Source organism: Brassica rapa, chromosome A01, assembly GCF_000309985.2.
Source record: "Brassica rapa cultivar Chiifu-401-42 chromosome A01, CAAS_Brap_v3.01, whole genome shotgun sequence".
Lineage (NCBI taxonomy): Eukaryota > Viridiplantae > Streptophyta > Magnoliopsida > Brassicales > Brassicaceae > Brassica > Brassica rapa.
In genome coordinates, this window is record NC_024795.2 from 17,726,743 (window position 1) to 17,736,596 (window position 9,854).

Sequence of the window (9,854 nt, forward strand, 5' to 3'; positions counted from 1 at the left end):
AATTTTGGTGGGACAACAAAGAAAGGGGATAGAAAAATTTGTCGCTCGCAGGGACAAACTTACAAAACCCAAAAGCTTGTGAGGACTCTGTGACACCCCCGATCTGGTCTAAGTATAAGTTGACTCGACCAGCCGTGCAAGAATCAAACAAGAACATGCACAGCCGATCACTCGTAACTGAAACCAAACCGAGAAGCCACAATGTGTACATAAACGACTAACCCGAAGTTCCCAAAATAAATCCAGGTACCTTAGGCCAACCGCCTAAGTACACATATCCTATTAGGTACAACCCGAGGCTTTACAACCTTAAGAGTAATACCCAATAGTTGGTTCGTCCGGACAAGGACTAATATCATTTGGAACCCGTACTTTAAAAACATTCTTTATACACTATATACTTATTCATTTAAAAGAATCTTACAAAATATTATAGATTAACCTCGAGGTTTTCGGTCAACAAACCTTATACATAAAGTATATCAAAACGACTGCAAGGCTAGTAAAACTACCGCTGGCTAATGTCGTTCCTTCCCATCCTAGAGTAAAGGTCTCCCACCTACTGGTTACCTACATATCAAGTGAGTCTAATCCCACACCCAAACACATATCAATAGTATCCCGAGCAAGCGACACCATTTAAATGCAGTGGATTTATATTCCATAATTAATATAATTATAAGGCCTCTCAATCCATCTATGTGAATCTATCTTAAACATCACCTCCACGATACCCGCCAATCACTCATACTCTTAATATATATATATGCTAAACCCGGAAAACCACCAAAGCTAACCGAGCCTAACGGGGAATAAATATAACCATAATTTCCATCAGATATTCCAAGATAGAACATCCAACGCTGCATGCAGTTACACGGCCTCCAGGGTGCGACCCCATCATCGTGTCTTCATGACCTTGATCCATATCGCAGGACCAATTCACGGCAATGCGGGACTTTCGGGAGAGTGAGTATACAATAAGACTTCACATGATTCACACTTATTAATAGAATACTTATAGATTAGTACTTGAGAACAAGTACTAAGGCTCGGGATAACCTCAAAGAATTATTCTTATTAATTCTTAAGTATTTAAACTAAATAAAAACTTCATATATAAATATAGATCAAGGGATAATACTTAATCAATCAACCATAATTACTTCTTAATTAATCCATGATTAATCCTTAATTAATCAATGATTATTCCTTAATTAATTCATGATTAATTCTTAATTAATCAATCATATTTAATATGCAATCATGCATACTCATTCATAATTCATTCATCATCTATCTAGACTCACCTTTAAATCCATGAGATTGGCTAAGAAAGACTATACTCGAGCTCAAGCTAATCACACTTCCCTTCTGGATCACTCTCGGTTCAGAACCATCACAAGGATCCGGCTGATCCGAATACTCTCCTTGGCCATCTGAATTCAAAACATAACAGTTGGAACATAAGGTTCACTAGTCTGGTTCAAGAAGAAACTCAACTCAGTTCATAACATTTCAGTTCAGTTCTCTCATATCAGTTCGGTTCAAGACAAATTGATACCATGTTCAGCTCGGTTCAAGCTTTAACAATTTAACTCGGTTCATATCAGCTTAGTTCATGCTCAGATAACTCCGGTTCTAATCAGTTCCAAACAGCTTAACTCGGTTATACTCAGACGACATCAGTTCAAGACAATTTCAGACCATAGACTGCTCGGCTCAGATCAGATCAGAACATACTCAGCTCAATTCAGTTCTAAACAAGATCAAATCAGTTCGGTTTAATTCCCATAATTCTTATCAGTTCGTCTACTGGTTCTATGAGACTGTTTAAATCATAAACCAACCAATACTGAAGAGAACAAGACCTTAGACAACTGATCCTGACAGGTTAACCAACATACATCAATTGGTTCTCATCAAAACATGGCTGTATCAAGAAGCTGAAGCTTACCGGTTTTACACAACTAATTAAACTTGACTGGTTTTCTCTCTTCAAGCTAACCACGAATTAACCTGATCAACACCACAAGAATCCATGGTTGGATTTATTCAGAATTTATCTTCAGTGTAGACAAACCAACAAAACTTCTCACAGAAACTGATCCACAACCATCTTACCGATCAAAATCAAAGGCTGAAGAACATGGGTGATTCTCTACTTCAGGACGCCAAATTTTCAGCTCTTAAACACTGCAAAACTCACTGATTAAATTCACAGAAGGGTGAGAAAGGGTCGTCCATGCTCACTTCTCTTCTTTGATTTTTTTTCTGAATTTTTGCATGAGTTTTTCTCACAGATTTTTCTATTTTCTTTCTCTCTTTCTCTCTGAAATTTTCTCTGGTTTTTCTTGTGCAACAGGACGTCCAGAAGAGAGAAGAAGGTATTTTATAGCATGAGGGGTTGCTTCAGCTTGAGGGTTTACTTAAACCAAAGCAAGTTGCTGTCATTTCCCTCCTTTGAAGAAAGATTATTTTGTTTTTATTAAACAAGCAACCAGCTTGTGACTTTCATGTGACTTAAGTGAAGCAAGCAAGCAGGTAGGTGCAGCTCATGTGACTGATTTACTGAGAAAGCAAGCAGAATAGCTGGTGAAGGTATTAGACTGGTCGGAATTTAGTTAAGAAAACTTAACGACATTTTCGGACAGTTTTCGACTAAAATTTCTCATCCTTCGAATCTCGTCTTGCTTTCAACTAAGCTTGCCTAGCTTAAATAAAATTCGACCAACATTACTAACACTCTACCAAAACTATCAATGAGAGGCCTTTCGACCACAAGATAGTCCCGTCGAGGTGTTAATTCACCGGGTCGACTTTATTTTTAAATCTGATCGACCAACTCCAAACTGGTCGAGCAGAGTTTTTCTCGATCAAAAATTAACTGGCTCGTGAGGGTTATTACAGACTCGGTCTTCGAGATGTCCAGCTTTTCAACCGAGCACTCTTGGAAAAGATTGCTTGGAGGATCCTTACCAGACCTGACTGCCTACTAGCTCGCATACTACAGAAAAAGTACTGCAACAATCAGTCTTTTTTATCGGTTACAACAAGCTCGTGTTCCTCCCATGGTTGGAAAAGGGTACTGTGGGGGGGGGGGGGGGGGGAGAGATATTTGCTTATCAATCACCTAGGAAAAGCTATTGGTAATGGGAGTTCTACGAGAGTTTTCAAGGACTCTTGGATCAGCCCTATGGATAATTTGCGGCCTTTTGGACCAACTACATTGCAAGATCAAGATTACTAGTTGCGGACTTACTGTCCAGAGAGACTAAAGAGTGGAACGTAGGAAGAATCAAAAATCTTCTTCCTGAACTGACTCACCTCATCTTGCAGATTAGGCCGAGCGTGTTGGATACTGAGGACTCACTCATTTGGCGTCTCCACACCTCTGGGCAGTACCCAAAAAAATCGGGTTACTACTCCATGACTCAGGCGGGGATCCTTAACTCTCCATCACACTCACCCGCTTCACAACTTGACTGAAAAAAGATGATATGGGCACCACGCTTCTCCCCCAAGCTCAAGTTGTTTATGTGGAAGATCTTACATGGAGCTTTACCTACGGGTGAGAACCTACAAAAGCGAGGTCTTTTAGCTAATACTGTGTGTGCTAGATGTGGAGATAAGGAGACAACGATGCATCTATTCCTACATTGTATATTTGTACAAGAGTTATGGCGAGGGGTACCTTGGGATTCGACCCTTGACTCATCTCAAAGCTCCTCTTTCGTTGAAGAGCTCACCTTATCCAACAGTAGAAGAAACCTACCACCTACAGGAGTTACCATCAATCTTTTCCCTGTAGATTTGTTGGTTCTTTTGGATTAGTCGAAATCAGCTAACCTTCGAGAAGAGTTCCTCTCTGCTGTCGGACATGATCTGCAAAGCCATCCATGCGGCGCAAGAATGGGAACAAGCACAATCAACAAGCGTCTCTCAAGTTACCCGAATCCCAATCGGATCGCCAATCCAAGACCTACCCCCCCCCAGCTACGATCACTTGCAACACAGACGGTGCCTGGAAATCCACTACTCGGGATACAAGCTTAGGCTGAGTCTTCAAAGATCCATCGGGTGAGATTGGGAGGGGGGGAATCACAACAACACGTCTGATATCACTCAAATTACCCTATAAGTGATTTGTAATCTTTTAAATAAGAGGTTCAATTGTAATATTTAGAGATCGAATTCACAGGGAACTAAGGCATACAGTAGATCTATCTAGTTATGTTAGATTGAATTTTTTTAAAGTAGTAAATAAGCAGTGGTGAACAAGTTATTGCTCAGTTGATTGATTGGGTTTTAAGGATTGAGATGGGAGACGTTAGACTTATGGTTTATATTCAGTCAATCAGGATTATATAGATATAGACTACTAAGTATATATGGATATTCTAGAACCCAAACAATTAGAATTATCGATCAACTTCCGTATATTTAAACTATCTATCGCCGGATCTAGGACCTCAGCTGTCGCTTGTTGGTCTTGAGAAAGTGTCGATCGATTCCAACAATGGGGTGTCGATCGATACACCTTTCAGCCCGTCGATCGATGCAACTTGTGAGTTGTCGATCAACGTACCTTCTAGGAAGCGTTAGGAACGGGTTTGAACTTATTCACTAGGTTAACTAAATCAGCTTCCGCTTATTTCTAGCAATCCTAGAACAACCTAAAATATTTCAGACAAAGAACCAATGTTCCGAATGCACTCTAATGTCTATAGGCAAGGTCTTACTTACCTATTCTAGAACATATGCATTAAAAAAAGCCTAGTTGATTAATATCCTGATACTTAGCAATTCTATATTTTCGGCTAATCTCTCATAAATATCTGAACTCTAAATCTAACAAGATGAACTACTAAGACAAGGCTAAGCAATTCATGACAATAAAATAATTAAATTGCATAAATAGAATAGAGTAAAGAAACTGGAGTTCCAATCACAAAGCTCTGAAGGAGTTCTTGGATCTTCTCTCCAAACCTAAGACTCTAAATATTTTGTTGTATGAAAAGTAGAAAGTATGAAAGCGTGTGTTGCCTAGAACAATGGCAGAGTACATAAATATTAGGTTAAAATTTGTCATGAGTAATCTTGTAATTCCTGTGGGACTTGGGCTTTAAGTCGACTGGAACCTAATATGGTTTCTGCACGCTTCGCCGTTGATCAATACCACAAAGTGTGTGTCGATCGATTGTTGCCCATCGATCGATAGTCGTGGTTGATGGCCAACTTCGCGTCTTTATCATTTTATCTCCAAAATGCACCAAAATCACCACTTTCCTCCAAATCACTCCAAAACCTGAAACATACTAGAAGGACTACAAACAATTATAATGTATTTGAAAACACCTATATACCATGGCTAAAAATGAGTAAAATCCATGATATATTAACGTCTTGTCGACCATTGTTTCGCTATCTTCTTCCTTCGTCTTCTGCAAGTTTTTTTTATGTCCTAAATCTTCTAATAGCTTGTGAGTTTTGTACCAAAGGCCCACTTACTTTCTCTTTGACATCACTTTCGGGTTGAGTTTTTAATCAAAAGTATGTTGCGCAAAAAAAGAATTATCTGTGAATCTATGTATATTTCTGATCTTTAACTATATATAACATTAATATAAATATTTTGAATAAAATGATAGAAATAAACTAAAAATATATACATATGTTCACTAATGGTCAGATATTCATTCGAAATTGTATATTACCCATTCAGATTCGAATATTCTATCTCTCATAGCGTAATATCCGTTCGTGTATTTTAAATTTGATCAGGTTCGAATTCGACTTTTGAATCTGGGAAGAATGGCTAAGCTAATCCGAACATTAAAATCATCTCCCCATTAGTGGGGTCAAAGTTTAGCCAAGCACTCACACATCCCAAGCCATATTAAAAAGAAAACATTAAAAACATTTATACAGAAATGAAAAGTTGAAATCGAACACGTATTACGTATACGTCTGGTTGGCATATATGCTAAAGACTAAATTATATTATAGTATATTATATACGCATACATATACTTTGTATGTCTATATATGTGATATTATGCAAACCCAAATCTGTTGACTATAGTTAGACTTCTTCATTTACTCTCTCTGACACCCATTTACTTATCTTCTTTCTCTTTGTCCACCTCTTTGCTCTCTATTTCTCTCTCTTTCTTCTGTCAACATGAAGGGTTTCAACACCGAACAAGATCACCCCGCGGCGGAATCCGGCAACGTCTACGACGTGTCTGATCCCACAAAGAACGTTGATGACGATGGCCGAGAGAAGAGAACTGGGACGTGGCTTACGGCGAGTGCGCATATTATCACGGCGGTGATAGGCTCCGGAGTTTTGTCGTTAGCATGGGCTATAGCTCAGCTTGGTTGGATCGCAGGGACTTTGATTTTGGTCATTTTCTCTTTTATCACTTATTTCACTTCCACGATGCTCGCTGATTGCTACCGTGCGCCGGATCCTGTCACCGGAAAACGAAATTACACTTACATGGACGTTGTTCGTTCTTACCTTGGTATGTTTTTCGGTCTCTTTTCTTCTCTATATTACCTTTTTCTTGTAAGTAGATTTGAAAAAAAAAAATTGATACTTTTTACGCCAACTTTACTATTTTAATTAAAAAGTGCTTTTTATATATACAAAATTCTCAGTACTAGTGAAAGAAATAGTTTTCTTCAAGGCATGGTTCAGTTTTTTTCTTAAAAAAAGATTCTGTTTTATTTATATAGATACTGACTGTGTGGTATTTAGATAGGATGATGCTTTTCCGAAAAATATTGTGGTTAGAACAGAAAAAGAAGATAATAGTATGAAAGTTGATTGGAATCATCATAACCGCAGTTTTTTTTAATACAACCGTAGTTATGTTTTTTTCATCAATTTGAAATAAAATTAAACTGGTGTATGGTGTTCTCATTGAATTTCTCAAAAAAAATGATAATGGTTCATAAAACAGTGGGTATTAATTATAAAATTTTGAGAGAAATCATAAGAGATAATCCTTGATATCTTGTTAAAAAAATAAAAGCATGTGCATCCAATTGGCTGTGCTTGTGATTCAAAATTTAGATGGAGTACATGGATTTTTAGATTTTATAGTATCTCCTTGAATTCACAGTTTCGATGTTGTCTTGCTCAATTCTAAATTCGAGACCTTGTAAATGAATTGTTACGTTAGAATTACTAGTGTTTGCTACAGTCCCTGCAATTTTGATTTTACATATTTAACTTTTTTTTTTTTTACATATTTAACTTAAGTAAAACATTGACTTTAATCTTAACTTTGGTACCTGTCCTTAGTTTCCAGTTATGCACTATGTTTTTGAAAATAATTAATTAGGCTGCAACTTTTCTTAAGTCATCAATAATATATCTTTTTTATTTTTATTTTTGAAAAAGGGCTTCATCAATAATATATCTTCAACAGATTATTAATATACTAGTTAACCAAAATGTGTACTGTTTATAATGATCCAAAATGGTGTAACCCCAGGAAACCGTAAATTAAAGAGTATCTAGGCATAAGAGGCAAACTGTTTTGGTAGTATTAGCATTATTGTTGGTTTTGGATGTTGATGGAATATTATATATAGTTCCGTGGAGTGTTTTGTGTTTGCTTTATGAAACAGAAGTAATAAATCATAATAGACTATATAATACTTTGCAATTATTGTAATATGGCAGGTGGTAGGAAAGTACAGCTTTGTGGTGTGGCACAGTATGGGAATCTAATAGGGATCACTGTTGGTTACACCATCACTGCTTCTATTAGCTTGGTGTAAGTCAACCGTTAGTAAATGTATTGTTCTTGTCGTAACGGTGATTACATGAAGTTTTACAAGTTGTGAAAGATATTAATGTGTTTGTAATATGGTGTTTGCGCAGAGCGGTCGGGAAAGCAAACTGTTTCCACAAGAAAGGGCACGAGGCAGACTGTACTATATCGAATTATCCGTATATGGCAGTTTTCGGGATCATTCAGATTATTCTTAGCCAGATCCCGAACTTCCACAAGCTCTCTTTTCTCTCCCTTATGGCTGCGGTGATGTCCTTCACTTACGCAACTATTGGGATTGGCCTAGCCATTGCGACCGTCGCAGGTACATACAATTCTTTAAAGATTGAATTAGTAGCAAAGTTACAATTACTAACCATCTTAGTCAAACAAATTGTATTTTCAAAGTAGCTAAGTTGTAGCTAGACAGACCAATTGGTCCACTCTTAGTAGATGAAGTCTATATATAGCGATCTTTTTAATTAACTAAAGGTTAATATGTTGCGGTATGGAAAGGTGGGAAAGTGGGTAAGACGAATATGACAGGCACGGTGGTAGGAGTTGATGTGACTGCGGCTCAGAAGATATGGAGATCGTTTCAAGCGGTTGGGGACATTGCGTTTGCATATGCTTACGCCACTGTTCTCATCGAGATTCAGGCAAGTTTTCATATCAAATATCTATGGAATCTTGTTAGCTTTGAATATGAACCTCTTGATAGAATTGTGGTTAGAGATTATTGACATTGACAATCAATTCCCTCTGGACCACTTTTTATTTGCTTTATTCAAAAGAGTCAAAAAGAAGAGAACCTGTCTTTTAGCTTAAAGGTATAACATTAACATGTGCCTATTAATGACAAGATGTCATATTCAAAGACATTGTCAACCTCTTCTCCACAGCAAACAATAATAATTCTTCTCAACTGAGTTTAGCTTATTGATTTGAGACAACAACTCATAGTTTTTGTCTCTTAATGATAGTATAGTTTTCACTATTAATATGTTACGGTATTTGGTAACATAGAGTATTTGTCGACTGATAGTGACGGCCTAATAAGATTAAGCTAAACGCATGAGACAAAACTGGATTGAAGTGTGAATTTACGTACACTAATCGGGGAAAGTTGATGCTTTTTGCAGGATACATTGAAATCTAGCCCAGCAGAGAACAAATCTATGAAAAGAGCAAGCCTTGTGGGAGTATCAACCACCACTTTCTTCTACATCTTATGTGGTTGTCTCGGCTATGCTGCATTTGGAAACAAAGCACCAGGAGATTTCCTCACAGATTTTGGGTTTTACGAGCCTTTTTGGCTTATCGACTTTGCAAATGCTTGCATTGCTTTCCACCTTATTGGTGCTTATCAGGTAAAACCCAAAACCAGAAAGAGAAACAGATTATGTTTTTTGCACTTTCTCTCTGTTTGGCTAATGACATAAGAACCATACTTTTGCAGGTGTTTGCACAGCCCATCTTCCAGTTTGTTGAGAAGAGATGCAATAGAAACTGGCCTGACAACAAGTTCATCACTTCTGAGTATTCAGTAAACGTACCTTTCCTTGGAAAATTTAACATCAGCCTCTTCAGGTTGGTGTGGAGGACAGCTTACGTGGTTATAACCACGGTGGTAGCTATGATATTCCCTTTCTTCAATGCGATCTTGGGTCTTATCGGTGCAGCTTCTTTCTGGCCTTTAACGGTTTATTTCCCCGTCGAGATGCACATTGCACAGACTAAGGTTAAGAAGTACTCTCCTAGATGGATTGGGCTGAAAATGCTGTGCTGGGTTTGCTTGATCGTCTCGCTCTTAGCTGCTGCTGGATCCATCGCAGGACTGATAAGTAGTGTCAAGACATACAAGCCTTTCCGAACTATCCACGAGTGAGAGTTTCAGACTAAAAATAAAGTTATGTACTAGTTTGGTCTTTATTTTTAACTACTTGGTATCTATATCCAAATGAAAATGCTTTTATTGCTGAAAAAGCTACATATATCTGTATCCACAGCTTGCAATCCATTACATATGAGCTTTTCAGATCTTTGCAAATTTGATTATAACCT

General features: G+C 37.6%; 1 protein-coding gene across 1 annotated transcript; it reads left to right on the plus strand.

Moving 5' to 3' along the window:
* Nucleotides 1-6,041: 6,041 nt before the first annotated feature.
* Nucleotides 6,042-9,832, plus strand: LOC103828954 (amino acid permease 1). The gene is made up of 6 exons (XM_009104597.3): nt 6,042-6,530; nt 7,700-7,793; nt 7,901-8,115; nt 8,307-8,449; nt 8,933-9,160; nt 9,250-9,832. The coding sequence occupies exons 1-6, from the start codon at nt 6,185-6,187 to the stop codon at nt 9,676-9,678; spliced, it is 1,455 nt and encodes a 484-aa protein (XP_009102845.1). The 5' UTR covers nt 6,042-6,184; the 3' UTR covers nt 9,679-9,832.
* Nucleotides 9,833-9,854: the final 22 nt, after the last annotated feature.

Bases quoted from the DNA above. Each gene is read 5' to 3' on its own strand.
- LOC103828954 (XM_009104597.3), top strand. From the start codon at position 6,185: ATGAAGGGTTTCAACACCGAACAAGATCACCCCGCGGCGGAATCCGGC. The intron at 6,531-7,699 runs GTATGTTTTTCG...GTAATATGGCAG, and splicing joins CGTTGTTCGTTCTTACCTTG to GTGGTAGGAAAGTACAGCTT. The intron at 7,794-7,900 runs GTAAGTCAACCG...GTGTTTGCGCAG, and splicing joins ACTGCTTCTATTAGCTTGGT to AGCGGTCGGGAAAGCAAACT.